The sequence below is a fragment of the Garra rufa genome, chromosome 7, assembly GCF_049309525.1.
Source record: "Garra rufa chromosome 7, GarRuf1.0, whole genome shotgun sequence".
Lineage (NCBI taxonomy): Eukaryota > Metazoa > Chordata > Actinopteri > Cypriniformes > Cyprinidae > Garra > Garra rufa.
This window is the reverse complement of record NC_133367.1, coordinates 33291286-33306099: the sequence shown is the minus strand read 5'-3', so window position 1 is coordinate 33306099 and position 14814 is coordinate 33291286. Positions and strand designations below refer to the sequence as shown.

The following is a 14814-nucleotide window of genomic DNA, read 5'->3' as shown; positions in this document are numbered from 1 at the left end:
TTCTGTGCCATCAACGTTGCATCAACCTGTAAAGGGAACGAGACCTGAGGCCTCCTGATGGTTGATCAGATCATCACCTGATTGAGATCATCAGCTCGTTAGTTCAGTTCATGGATCTCCCTCTTAATGAGTTGATGATCTCAATCAGGTGTGTTAAATAAGGGAGACATGCAAAATGTGCAGAGCAGGGGTCCCCCAGGACCAGAATTGAGAACAAATGATGTAGGCCACCTTATTCTTTAACCCTTCCTATGTACATATGTACAGTGACCAGAAGGAAACAACTTCCGTTCACTTGGTTTTGTTGTGGCCAAGTCATATTAAAGGTTGTATCAGCGATTTCTAGCCTGAAACATAAAGTGTCAAATTCAGCTGACTTTTCATCACGATCCGCTCGCTGCCTGCCCCATAAATTGTCTGTGAAAAAACCACATCTCTCTGGTCAGCCTAGGGTCCGAGATATGCCAAAAAAAACAATCGGCACTACCAACCTTTCCACAGATAAACAAACAGTGTTCCAACCAATCAGCGTCAGGGGTTTGGTGTTGTGGACTTTCGCTCCGCCTCCCTCACATCCCTGCACCAGTAGGAAAGTCCATCCAAGTGCACACACACAGTAGTGAACACACACCCGGAGCAGTGGACAGCCATATTGCTATTGCTGCGGCGCCCAGGGAGTAGTTGGGGGTTCGGTGCCTTGCTCAAGGGACTCACCTCAGTCGTGGTATTGAGGGTGGAGAGAGTGCTGTACATTCACTGAACCTGCAACCTGCAATATACACTCCCACTGATAGAATGAGAAATCTTTTAACCCTTTCAGTGGTGAGTTTTAAATTTAAGCGACCGTTATTTTAGAACGTTCGCCCTTATTGTTTCCATGGCGACGCGTCAAGCTTGTCACGTGACACAACACAGACACAATAACACTGTATGACAGATAGATCGCTTTTATTTCATTTTTCCTTTTTTATTCAGACACTTGCTTATCATGCCATGAACTATCTGATATTCCGATTCACAAATATGTCGTTTAAAGCCCTATATAAATGATCTGGATAGTAATCTATAATGTGAGATGGGCGCCGCCATGTTTGTTAGCGCTGCCGTTCAGAGAGTCCTGTCAGCCGGATTTATAGCACGTAAATTCATCTGTTTCTCCCGAAATACATGAAAGTAAGTGGCTGGTGAACTGGAAGAGGAATAGAGTGAACTTTTTAGTTACTTATGTGTATGTGATATGATTAAAACACATCTGCAAATTATATTTGAATAGACTGCTGTTTGCTGCTTCCATATACACATATGTGTGTATTTTACAAACTCTAAATGTCTCGTTTTCAAGTACTGTGTAGTAATGTGTATTTAAATGTCTGAAACCTAAAGCGCAGTTTGAATTTGTCAGTTGCTGTCACTGAACGTTCTAAATCCCATATGTGGGACCGTCTTTGAACCCTTTCCAGCAGTGACTGTATGCTTTCAGATCTATCTTCACACCAAGGACAATTTGAGGGACTCGTACATGACTATTACAAGTAGCAAACACATTTACTGATGCTCAAGAAAGCAACACAATGCATTAAGAGACGTGGAGTGTAAACTATTTGAATTGGAAGATCAGGGTAAACTATGTAGTTTCTGAAGGGCATTACTAAAAGAACAAATATCATCATCCTGTTCAAAAGTTTACACCCTTAGCTCTTAATGCATTATTTCCTTCTGGAGCATGAGTGAATGTTTTCACCTTTTACAATAGTTGTGTAGGAGTCCTTCAGTTTTCCTCAGAGTGAAAGGATGGATCTCAAAATCATTAGGAATTGTTGGACAGGGGCCAAATATGCAGAAAATGCTGGGAAACCAAAGAGTTTGCGGGACTTGGAGGATTTTTCTGAAGGACAGCAGGCAGTTGAACTGCTCTGGGCTGCATTTTCCAAAACACTGTAAGCCTAAGCAGATTGCAGAACCTGCAGTCCAGGACAATCCAGGGACTCATGAAAAACAACACACAACAGCTGTAAGAATCAAGTATTAAGAATCAAGTGTATGCAAGTGTATTCATTATTGTGTTTGTTTTTGATTAAGTTTATATTGTTTCTTTTTCAAAAAATATGTAGTATTTCAGTTTAATGATTTACTTTAAGTGTTTGCTTAATCTTTTTTCAATCTAAATGATAGTTAAATGTTGCAGTCCTGTTCACTGACGCACCTTTTCATGCAGTGGTAGGATGCAGGTGTAGCATAAGCTCCGGTGAGAAATGATGAATGTGGAAGTGCAGAGCAGAGAGCAAAACAAAACACCAGTCATGAATCAAAAGCACAAAAATAAGAATTTGTAAAGAAAAATGACGGAGGATTTCGATATAGGCCAAAAGGAGACTGGTTTTCCATTACTGAAAACAAAATTTGGTTCTCGTGTGACTAGCATATTCTCACCGGAGCCTATACTATGCCTACATCCTACGTCATCCGCTGGAGTGCCACTCTTTTGTTAACGTGTTAATGTGACATTTAGAAGAAGCTAGAGATTAAAATTTTTTAAAAATTTTTTTTTTTTTTTTTTTTTTTACACAAATGCACCGATTTGCTTTAGAAGGCCTTTATTATGCCTTTTTATGATGGATGGATGCACTTTATTGGACTTCAAAATCTCAACAGCCATTCACAAAGAATCCTAGGGAGGAAAATGCCTCACAGGAATAATTTACAGAAATAATCGTGTACGTTTGTTTGTTTATTTACTTATTTGGGTGAACTATCTAGAAGAGGAATTGAAAAATAACTGAAACTTACCTCATTTCCTTAATTAGCTCCCATTTTCATCAGAAGGCACATTGGTTTCAGCCTCACTTCTGTCTGGACTCTGTGTGTCTTTCTGCTCCTTTTTGTCCATAGTAGATGCACTTTTTTCTTTCCCCTCAGCTTTCACTTCAGGCTCTGCATTTTCCACTGTACCAGGATCCACCTCCTCTGTCTGCTGCTGTAAATCAGACTCATCGTCTCTGGACATGTAACTTGCAGCACGCACAGTCTCAACTCTCTGGCGCCCTCTGGGACCGCCGGAAAAATCTTGTCTGAGTTCAATGCTTCCGTCCTCCTGTCTATTTTGTGGGTCATGAGCATCTCCTGCCCTGAAGCCCTGGTCACCTCGGTTTCCTGCTTGATTTACTCTGTTTCTGTTGTCTTGGGGCACCTGTAGTGGCTGCGGAGCATCACCACCAGCTTCCTCATGCTCCCTCAGCTGACGAGCTTGATGCTGTCCTACCGCAGGAGGTGGCTGGTCCCGTCGCCAAAAGAGAAAAGGCAAGCGAACTGCCTGATGTATAGCTGCTTGAGCAGCTCCTAACATGAACACCTGAGAGGAGAAAAGATGCCTTAGTATGGTAACAAATAAGAGATCCCACAATATTGCTGTTCACAGTCCTTACAAAGATGACAAATGCAAAGATAAGCAGCACAGGTAACTGGAGAGTGATTGGTAGATCCTTCAGCAGGGCTCTGAGGAACTCATTGATGCCCTGCCCAATTTGCTTCATGGGATCCGTGAAGAGACTGGTTATTGTGACCGTGAGAGCCTGGAATAAAACCCCACAAAACTTAATATTATTAATGTATTTCATCTCACTTTATTTTGCAATTAGGTTTAGATTATTTTTCATTGAAAATTTGATTAAACATACTGAAATTTATTAGCTAATGAGTCATTACTAGTCAACCGCTAGTGTCTTATCAAGTTAAAATTTCTCTTGTTGGAAACTAAAAAATACAAACCTTTGTTGGAGGCACGAGTAAAATAGGGTTCACCACCAGGACCTCGTAGTACTTTTTGCAAGGGTCATCTTGAAGAGTCCATGTCCGTCTGTACCACTCTAAATAAACAAGGAGTTACAACAGTCTCATCTCTAAATCATTATTTATACTCATCTTCATGTCATCTAAAATCTGTACGCTCTTCAGTTAAACGCAAAAGAGGAATCTTATTCGTTTAATTTTTATTTAAACATATTCCTTCAAAAAACATTAAGCAGCTCACCAGCCAAATTGTCCATCCAGCCCAGTTGTTTTAGCCCAGTGCATTTGGCATTGAAGCTCTCCACCTCCACAATGTTCTTCTTGTGTTCAGCAAAAGCAACCTAGCCATGGAGAAATATTTAAATCAATTAAACTCGTTATTGTACAATACCTTTGAACACATCTTTCAACTCTTCACTGTCATCTGTACAGTACTGCTCTAAAACATATCGTGGACAGTCAACAGCACAAGAATAATTACCATATAAAGACAGAACCAGTTCCAGATCAAGCTAATGAAAAAGCAAACAGCAAACATTCTCCTGAAATTGACAAACCAGGAGACCACAGACCAGAACCTAGTGCAGATTATGGCTATAGTCAGAGCAATAAGAACAATCAAAGAAACCTGTAGAATAAAACACAGTACATGTTACATTTTTTAATATTCATTTAAACAAATATGTTGTTTGCCCTTGAACAAGTTTTGAACAACAAGAACTGACCTTTAGGGCGGTATCAGCCTCTACATAAAATGTGTCTTTGACCCAGGTTTCATGGTCTTGGAGTTTGAATTTGACTAGAATCTGACTGAGAGCCTCATCCATGGCTCCAGTGGTCCAGTCAGTCTCTCCATTCAAAAAATTCTGGATCTCCACCAGTGATTTCTTGGACAGCTTCACTTCAGCAGCATAGTGCACGGATGTCTGTTCATCATCAGGCTAAAGTATTAAAAAATGGAAATTTGTAAAACCATCACTGATAATTCAATTAAAGTCGAATCATTACACTGGCGAAAACATAGTCCCATACCAAGCCAACTTTTGAAGTTTCTTTAAGGAACCTGGAAAGGAATCGCTTGAATACTGGCAATATGGTGGTGCTCTTCTTTTTATGCTCATCAAACTAAAAAAAAGTAGGTAGCAATAATATCATATAACAATATGGAAATAATAATGTAATATTTTCAGCCATTCAAAGTGCTAAATGGTACATTACTAGTCTTCAGTATTTCCAGAAAACATGGCAGTACAATTAGGTTATTAAGGTCTACTAAACATATTCTTCACCTCTTTCTGCAAACTCTCTAGATTACTGGCGCACTCAAAAACATCAGGACACTGTTGTGACACAACCTGAAAAATAAAAAAGGTCAGATGACATTAGAACAATTAACTGGATGAGTAATTTTTTAGACTAGAGGAACTATCTCTTTAATTTATCCAATTTTTGGTTCCCAGAAAGTAAATTATTGTTTATAAATAGAATGTTAGTTTTTGGTAGCATTATTTTAACGTTACCCTAAAGGCTGGAATACACTACACGACTTTTAAAATCTGAACAGATTTTTTAAACAATAGGCATCATACACTGCATGACTGAGGATAATTACACTAGCAGACTTTGAAATAGCTGCGATGATCACAACAAACTTGTGCAGAAACTTGTGCCTTGTTGCTAGGAGATGCATAACAAATGAATACAATATGCGTTCTAAAATCGGCTGAAAATACCAAACATGTTTAATATCCTCCAACTGGATGGAATCAAAGTCTGAAGCTAAAAAGTCAGAGTCTGTGACCAATGTCAACTCAAATCTGCAGACTCGCTCTGACTTTCAGCAACTCAACTTCTCTTGCACGTCGTTTAGATGTGTAGAATTGGTCTTGGACCAATGGACGCAATATAGACATAATCAGCACCACCTTCAGACGTCTAATGTTTAGAGGGTTAACGTTTCAACAGGTAAAACACAGGTTTCAAATAAAAGCACAGGTGTCCTCCGCAGTATTATGGTGCAGTTGCGGGTGCGCCGGTAGATGATTCAGTTTTTGTCCACTGTTTTGTTGTTGTTGTTGTGTAGTGGAGTCATTAGGTGTGTGCTCCTTTCTGATTGTCAAAGACTAAAATTGGTTCCATTCGATGGAAACTGTCGTTAAGTGTGTTCGGGTCAGTCTTAGAATGTTTCTGCTAGTCTGTCCCCAGTTAAGCTGAGAACCCCGCTGTGTATAAGTATGTAAGTTAAAAGTATTTAATAAAACAATTGTCTTATGTAATAGGTCAAAGTGTTTCAAAATGTCAGCAATACTTGAGAATAAAGCTTTTGAATTGTCATAATAGTTTACAGGGTTAAAAAAATAACCTAATAATAACCATCTGTTCTATTAATGTTATTTTACTGTTGCAAAACTTGCAATCACTCGCCAGAATAAAATGCGATTGTAAAGCGTATTCAGAGAAGTTATCAATACACAATCAATGCACATTATGTGTTAACTAGATAAAAAGTTTGTTAGCAAACTTTAAGTTGGCTTGAGAAAGCCTAGCCAGTAAGTTTTAAGTAGTTTTAAAAGCTTTTAGTTTAAAGAAAGTTTAAAGGTTTTCAGTTTGAAATAGTTTTAGTTTGATTAATAAAGTTTGAAGATAGATAGGCTAGATAGATATAAATAGTTTGAAAATAGATAGATTTATAGATATAAATAGTTAGAAGATATAAATAGTTTGAATGTGAATAGATGCTAAGGTGTTGCTATGCGGTTGCTAAGGTACCCAGGGTGGTTGCTAAGGTGTTGCTATGCGGTTGCTGTGCGGTTGCTAGCATTATTTAAGCAAGACTAGGAAGTCGTTAACATGATTTTTAGCATGACTAGCAAGTCGCTAGCATGATTTTAGCATGACTAGCAAGTCGCTAGCATGATTTTAGCACGACTAGCAAGTCGCTAGCATGATTTTAACACGACTAGCAAGTCGCTAGCATGATTTTAGCATTATTTTAGCATGACTAGCAAAGTCACTAGCATGATTCTAGCATGACTAGCAAGTCGCTAGCATGATTTTAGCACAACTAGCAAGTCGCTAGCATGATTTTAACATGACTAGCAAGTCGCTAGCATGATTTTAGCATTATTTTAGCATGACTAGCAAAGTCGCTAGCATGATTCTAGCATGACTAGCATGTCGCTAGCATGATTTTAGCATGACTAGCAAGTCGCTAGCATGATTTTAGCAAGACTAGCAAGTCGCTAGCATGATTTTATCATTATTTTAGCATGACTAGCAAGTCGCTAGCATGATTTTAGCATGACTAACAAGTCGCTAGCATGATTTTATCATTATTTTAGCATGACTAGCAAGTCGCTAGCATGATTTTAGCACGACTAGCAAGTCGCTAGCATGATTTTAGCATGACTAGCAAGTCGCTAGCATGATTTTAGCATTATTTTAGCATGACTAGCAAAGTCGCTAGCATGATTCTAGCATGACTAGCAAGTCGCTAGCATGATTTTAGCATGACTAGCAAGTCACTAGCATGATTTTAGCAAGACTAGCAAGTCGCTAGCATGATTTTAAACATGACTAGCAAGTCGCTAGCCTGATTTTAGCATGACTAGCAAGTCGCTAGCATGATTTTAGCAAGACTAGCAAGTCGCTAGCATGATTTTAGCATTTTTTTAGCATGACTAGCAAGTCGCTAGCATGATTTTAGCATGACTAGCAAGTCGCTAGCATGATTCTAGCATGACTAGCAAGTCGCTAGCATGATTTTAGCATGACAAGTCGCTAGCTTGATTTTAACAAGACTAGCAAGTCGCTAGCATGATTTCAGAACGACGAGCAAGGCGTTAGCATTATTTTAGCATGACTAGCAAGTCGCTAGCATGATTTTAGCAAGACTAGTAAGTCGCTAGCATGATTTTAGCTAGACTAGCAAGTCGCTAGCATGTTTTTTAACATGACTAGCAAGTCGCTAGCATGATTTTAGCATGACTAGCAAGTCGCTAGCATGATTCTGGCATGACTAGCAAGTCGCTAGTATGATTTTAGCATTACTAGCAAGTCGCTAACATGATTTTAGCATGACTAGTAAGATAGATAGATAGATAGATAGATAGATAGATAAGGTTTGAAGATAGATAGATAGATAGATAGATAGATAGATAGATAGATAGATAGATAGATAGATAGATAGATAAGGTTTGAAGATAGATAGATAGATAGATAGATAGATAGATAGATAGATAGATAGATAGATAGATAGATAGATAGATAGATAGTTAGATAGATAGATAAGGTTTGAAGATAGATAGATAGATAGATAGATAGATAGATAGATAGATAGATAGATAAGGTTTGAAGATAGATAGATAGATAGATAGATAGATAGATAGATAGATAGATAGATAGATAGATAGATAAGGTTTGAAGATAGATAGATAGATAGATAGATAGATAGATAGATAGATAGATAGATAGATAAGGTTTGAAGATAGATAGATAGATAGATAGATAGATAGATAGATAGATAGATAGATAGATAGATAGATAGATAGATAGATAGATAGATAGATAGATAGATAGATAGATAGATAGATAAGGTTTGAAGATAGATAGATAGATAGATAGATAGATAGATAGATAGATAGATAGATAGATAGATAAGGTTTGAAGATAGATAGATAGATAGATAGATAGATAGATAGATAGATAGATAGATAGATAGATAGATAGATAGATAGATAAGGTTTGAAGATAGATAGATAGATAGATAGATAGATAGATAGATAGATAGATAGATAGATAGATAGATAGATAGATAAGGTTTGAAGATAGATAGATAGATAGATAGATAGATAGATAGATAGATAGATAGATAGATAGATAGATAGATAGATAAGGTTTGAAGATAGATAGATAGCTATAGATAGATAGATAGATAGATAGATAGATAGATAGATAAGGTTTGAAGATAGATAGATAGATAGATAGATAGATAGATAGATAGATAGATAGATAGATAGATAGATAAGGTTTGAAGATAGATAGATAGATAGATAGATAGATAGATAGATAGATAGATAGATAGATAGATAGATAGATAGATAGATAGATAGATAGATAGATAGATAGATAGATAGATAGATAGATAAGGTTTGAAGATAGATAGATAGATAGATAGATAGATAGATAGATAGATAGATAGATAGATAGATAGATAGATAGATAAGGTTTGAAGATAGATAGATAGATAGATAGATAGATAGATAGATAGATAGATAGATAGATAGATAGATAGATAGATAAGGTTTGAAGATAGATAGATAGATAGATAGATAGATAAGGTTTGAAGATAGATAGATAGATAGATAGATAGATAGATAGATAGATAGATAGATAGATAGATAGATAGATAAGGTTTGAAGATAGATAGATAGATAGATAGATAGATAGATAGATAGATAGATAGATAGATAGATAGATAGATAGATAGATAGATAGATTGATAGTTTAAAGCTTAATTGAGTATCAATGGCTTCTAGCAGTTTACATTAAACATAGTTCAAACAGACATGGACTTTTGGTCAATGAAAGTCTATGGGACTTTTTATGATTTTTAATATTAATTTTTAAGAAAACCATAACTCAAACCAGTCTGAAAAGATATAGCAATCTAAGTCTGAACAGTATGAAGATCTGACCCGAGTTTGGAGTATGTAGCTTGAACGGTCTAGGAGGAGTTAGTGTCTAAATATTTTTCGGTAAAAAAAATAATAAGAAGAAGAAGAAGAAGAAGAAGAAGTTTAAATAGGATTTCAGTAAGTTGGCTTTCCCAAGCCAACTTAATAATTACTCGAAATTGCTGCAAATATAGTAAAACTGCTGTCTATCCTACTTAAACCCATTCAAACACATTGACAGCGCAGAGTTGTTAGGAACTATTGAGAGCTCCATGAACCACGTGACCGCGCGGCGGCGAGATCAAAGCGTGTCGCAACTCTCTTTCTATAGACGTTTTTCCTGAACATGGAAGTAAGTCCGACTCTTAACTGAAAGAATGCTTTGCATTTCCGGTCTGCATTGTTTCTAGTCAAATTATGGTATATTCCGAGCTAATAAACTAATGTTAAACCTATTAAAATGTTTTTAAAAAGCACATGGCTCCATAGCGCCATCCCCTGGCAATGTCGCAATGACCGTCATTTGTCCAAGAAGTGCCTCACTTTAATGAGTGTGTAGATGACACGAAGCAGCGGACGTTAGCTACATTAAAAACAGATGGACACTATTTGAATGGGTTTCCTATGGAAACCGGAACAGAAAAGCATTCAATCTGACGTTAGAATTTGTAATGGCGTCGCTCATCGTTTACTCAGGAAAAAGGTCTATATGGCTCTGGTTCTTTTCAAATAATGACCGCTCCAAAGTAATAACGCATAGCCGGTACTACTTGTATGTTTAAAATCCCTCCGCGCCAACAAAGATCACCGTTTGGCGCCATCTTGTGGAAAATTTCGACATTAATTTTAACATGTACGGTAAAAACAAAATGTTAGAACCGTGGATAGATTCGGACAAATCAAACTCCCGAATTAAGACGAAAATTGAACTACGAAGAACAAACAACGACAAGACACAGAGAGCTTACTGACTGAACTTGACAAAATAGAGCATAACAGCTACGAAGCCAACACACAAAAAAATACAGAATGTATCGTTTGAATGTTAGTCACATGGTACTATATCGTTTCGCGGAAGGATAAAAATGGTAATTTAAAACAAATATGCCTATAAAATGTTTCAAATTCATTTTCATGTCCCGTTTTTTCCTTATGTGTCAAGTAGCCGTGTAATAAGCGGGATAATGTACAGGCAGCCTGTAGTTATCACGAAATAGCCCCTTCAGTGTGACACAAGATCACACTCCTGATCACACTGTCGGGGCTTATTTCTGCGTTAACTACCGGCTGCCTGTACATTATCCCTTACGTATATTCGCAAAAACTCTAATATCTCCATAATAAATGTTCGACTACGGTAAAAAAAAACTTCGGATGGGGTATTTACATGGGCTTCGGAGTGCATAGCAACTCAATTCTACTCCGAACCATCCCTTTAAAATACAGTTTAAACGGATTCTGTTTTCACTGGAAAAATGTGAAGACGAGGGATTTCAATTTCCTGCAAGCCCTGTAATACATTAATAAACTGCCAGATGGTTTAATAGTGTTTTACCTTTGCGGATTTTCTCATGCGCTTTGTCACTGGGTCATAGTTGATAATGTCAAATGGATCACTCCGAACATCCTCCTCGTCATTCTGGTTAATATTTGCATTTGCAATAACAAATACACTACATAAAACGAGCAAACTCCAGAATCCAAACGATGAACAGATTGACACATTCATAATCTCCGCTGGAACAGAAGAGAACAGGTCAGTTTTTATAAAGATAGGCTAGGCCTATATAAAGTTCAGTATCATCTTTCTTAGACACACATTGATGGCTAAACATATCCTTACATGATCGAAGAGAGCTGCCATATACAATATTGTCGCCTATAGATTCACAACCGCAAATCAAAATTCGGTCGTTCAAACGAAACACTGAGAGGACGGAATGTGCGTGAAGATGCTGTGTTAAAAACTTGAACTTCAGCATATATACAGTAATTTTCGAAAACAATTTATATGCGAATGAAAACTATAAACAGCATGACAGTGTATACAAGCTGTTTATAACTCCTTTAAAAAAATACAGCACTTTGAATTCTTCGTTGTAGCCTTGTGAATGTAGGCTATCCATATTTGTCATGTAAAACAATTTTAGATATTTCGGTAAAATCTTTGTCTAACTTACCTTGACACGTCAACCCTGACGCCCTGACGCAAGTTACTATTCCTATCGTTGAGATGCGCCTCGCATGGCTTTGAAATTACTAGGAGGAGTGAAATAAATGCAGTCAGTGTTTCACGCGATATGGCAAGCCGTTTTAACCTAAAATATTCTAATGCTAATGCTACTCGTCGTAATTGCATTTTCCCTAGTAACAATTCATTTAGAGAGCTCTATAATTCAATTCTTACTAGTAACAATTACAATCAGAGAGCTCCACAAATTAATTTTTACTAGTCATATGTCTCCATTGACTTCCATTCATTTTTAATTACAGAGCTCTATTGAATTATTACTAGTAAGAATTACAGTTAGAGAGCTCTACAATAAAATTTTTACTAGTAACAATTACAGTTAGAGAGCTCTCTAAATAAATTTTTACTAGTAATAATTCCAAATTACAGAGCTCTTAAATTCAGTTTTTTACTAGTAACAATTCCGATTAGAGAGCTCTCTAATTAAATTATACTAGTAAAAATGCCATAAGTAATAATTCATTTTAGTAATAATAAAAATCCACATTAAAGATATGTTTTATTTCAGAGCTCTGTAATTAAATTTAAGAGCTCTCTAAATTGAATTCTTACTTGTAAAAACTGAATTAGAGAGCTCTCTAATTTGGAATTGTTACTAGTAATAATTCAATTCTAGAGCTCTCTAATTGAAATTCTATGGAGCCAGAATGGTGACTTTAAAATTTGGCATCAAAGATTAAAACTGGCATTGAAAACAAAAGCAGAACTGAAAAAGGAAACATTGGCATTGAAACATTTATACTGAAACCAGTTGTAGTGGCATTGAAAAAAGTATTGGCATTGAAAACAAAAGCAGAACTGAAAAAGGAAACATTGGCACTGAAACATTTGTATTGAAACCAGTTGTAGTGGCATTGAAAAAAGTATTGGCACTACAATTCGCACTAGTAAAAATTATGTTGTAGAGCTTTGTAACTAAAAATGAATGGAAGTCAGTGGCCGTGGCCACCAGGGGGCCCTCATGAGTACATGAAATTACATCGTTTTTTATTTTTATGTTTTATTTATATATGTATAATATTTCAGTGGATATCATATTGGTAATGAAAACCATTATTCAATAAAAAAAAAAAAACCGCAATATTATTTTAACTGGCTGCTGCTGGATGCATGCACAGTTGGAGTATGACAGCCATACGATGCCTGACTGAGGTAACTTTAATTAATCGAAGAAGCAGCGTCACTGCAGCAAAACAATTAATAATGTCACAAAAAAAGGACATATCTTTCTGGTGCAGAGAAAAGAACATGGAATAAATCAGAGGAAGAGAAAAAACAGCAAGATAAAGGTATATTTAAAAAAATGAGTATAAACTAAATGAGGCTAAATTGCAAGCTAACGTTAGCTGGCTAGTTAATTAAGCAAACAAGAAAGTTAATGTTTTAATTAACATCCGCAAATTTAAGCTTTGCAATATTAATATATAATAATACAACATGTTACTTAGCTGGATTCAGATTCAAGTTTTTGCATTCTGTGTAAAAATAACTTTCCTAGCTTATATTTTTGTAATACAAATAAGGTTCTGTTTCATAAACTTGGTGATAATAATAAAAATAAGCTTCTGTTTTATAACTTTGGTACTGATAACAGTTTAACATTACTTACATTGGCCTACGTTTGGAGTCTGTGTTATTATATCATTATGTCTTAATGTTTTAGGTGTACAGATGGCTTGCTGCCATATATATTTTTCATATAAAAATACCCTGTTTGTATTTGACTAATTTGTAGTTCTTTGGCATTTAGCTTTATTTTATTATTTATTATATTATTTATTATATTTGTAGTTGATTGTATTGCACTTTTTACATGTTGCAAAAGTTTCTGACCAAAAGTGAAGTGGTTAACGTTAGCCTTATATTTTTATTATTTATTTTATTTGTAGTTGATTGTATTGCACTTTTTACATGTTGCAAAAAAATAATAATAATAATTAAAGTGGTTAAAGTGTTTACGGTAAGAGCATTGACTATTAGTTTTTTTGCTACACAAGTATGCCAACTGGTACTGCAAGACTTTGAATGTTAAAGTGCAAATTATTACCTGTCTACTCCTGTGGGTTTGCTACTGTTACAATTAAAGATCATAGCAAGGGTAAAAACAGTGGTATGATGTAAGCAACACAGCTACAAAAAAAAAAAAAAAATTATATTGGATGTGTTAGATTTATAGTGTGCGAATAATAAAGGATTCACAATAATTAGTCATATTGGTGGCACAGAGGGGCCCCCAAATAAAATTCTGCTTAGGGCCCCCTGAAGGCTTGGGTCGGCCCTGACAGCTGCTGAGATGGCCACTGAACAAAAAAAAAAAAACTTTAAAAGGTGACTAAATTTATGTTCTCCCAGTAAAACGATAAGAATTAATAATTATTACTCAAGAACACGCTAAACTACATTCATGTAAACCACATTTAATTGAAACTTGTATCTGCCCAGAACTTTATCAGCTGACATAATGATCTACAGTACAACATGGACCTTATTGCCATGGGAGAATATATGGAATAACTATGAAGTACCCATCATGAGGAAAGAGTTAAAATACAGAAGAAAACCTTGGTGATTGTCACAATAGAATGAATTTAATGACAATGATCAAAACAAGGCTGTGAGGGAAAGTTTTACGTTATTTGTAATTGCATGCACTGTATAAAGGTCTTAGACCTTTGAAAAAAGTCTTTTCAAAAAACTTTATCAGCTGAACAATCAGCATGTTGTTGAACAACAGCACAATCCAATGAATCACTAAACAATACATACCATTTTTTGACAAGAGCAGGGTTTAGAACAGGATGAGCCTGCTCTGAACACATTTTTGTGCTATGACAGATACTTGAACTTTGACTTTTGACAGCCTTCACCAAGAATCGCTATGGAAGATTCTCAGGCATTAAGGAATACCACAGAAATCAGGCAGTCACATCAAATAATTATTAGAAAATTTGAAATGCAAAGTCATCCAGGAGAAGCTTTCTGGTAAACACTGTTAAACAAGGCTGCCATTCTTCAAAACATACCTAACCAGCATATGCTGTTTTGTTTTTTTTAATCGGGGTGATGTTGGGAAATCTGGTAAAAAGCATAATAGTGATTGTA

The 14814-nt window shown here is 36.0% G+C and overlaps 1 protein-coding gene across 1 annotated transcript; it reads right to left on the bottom strand.

Moving 5' to 3' along the window:
- Positions 1-2800: 2800 nt before the first annotated feature.
- LOC141338119 (chloride channel CLIC-like protein 1) lies at positions 2801-14241 on the bottom strand. The gene is made up of 10 exons (XM_073843680.1): positions 14238-14241; positions 11017-11198; positions 5076-5141; positions 4819-4911; positions 4512-4727; positions 4268-4414; positions 4028-4127; positions 3766-3863; positions 3423-3569; positions 2801-3349 (listed from the first exon to the last, which is right to left on the bottom strand). Exons 1-10 carry the CDS (start codon positions 14239-14241, stop codon positions 2801-2803), a joined length of 1602 nt encoding a protein of 533 aa, XP_073699781.1.
- Positions 14242-14814: the final 573 nt, after the last annotated feature.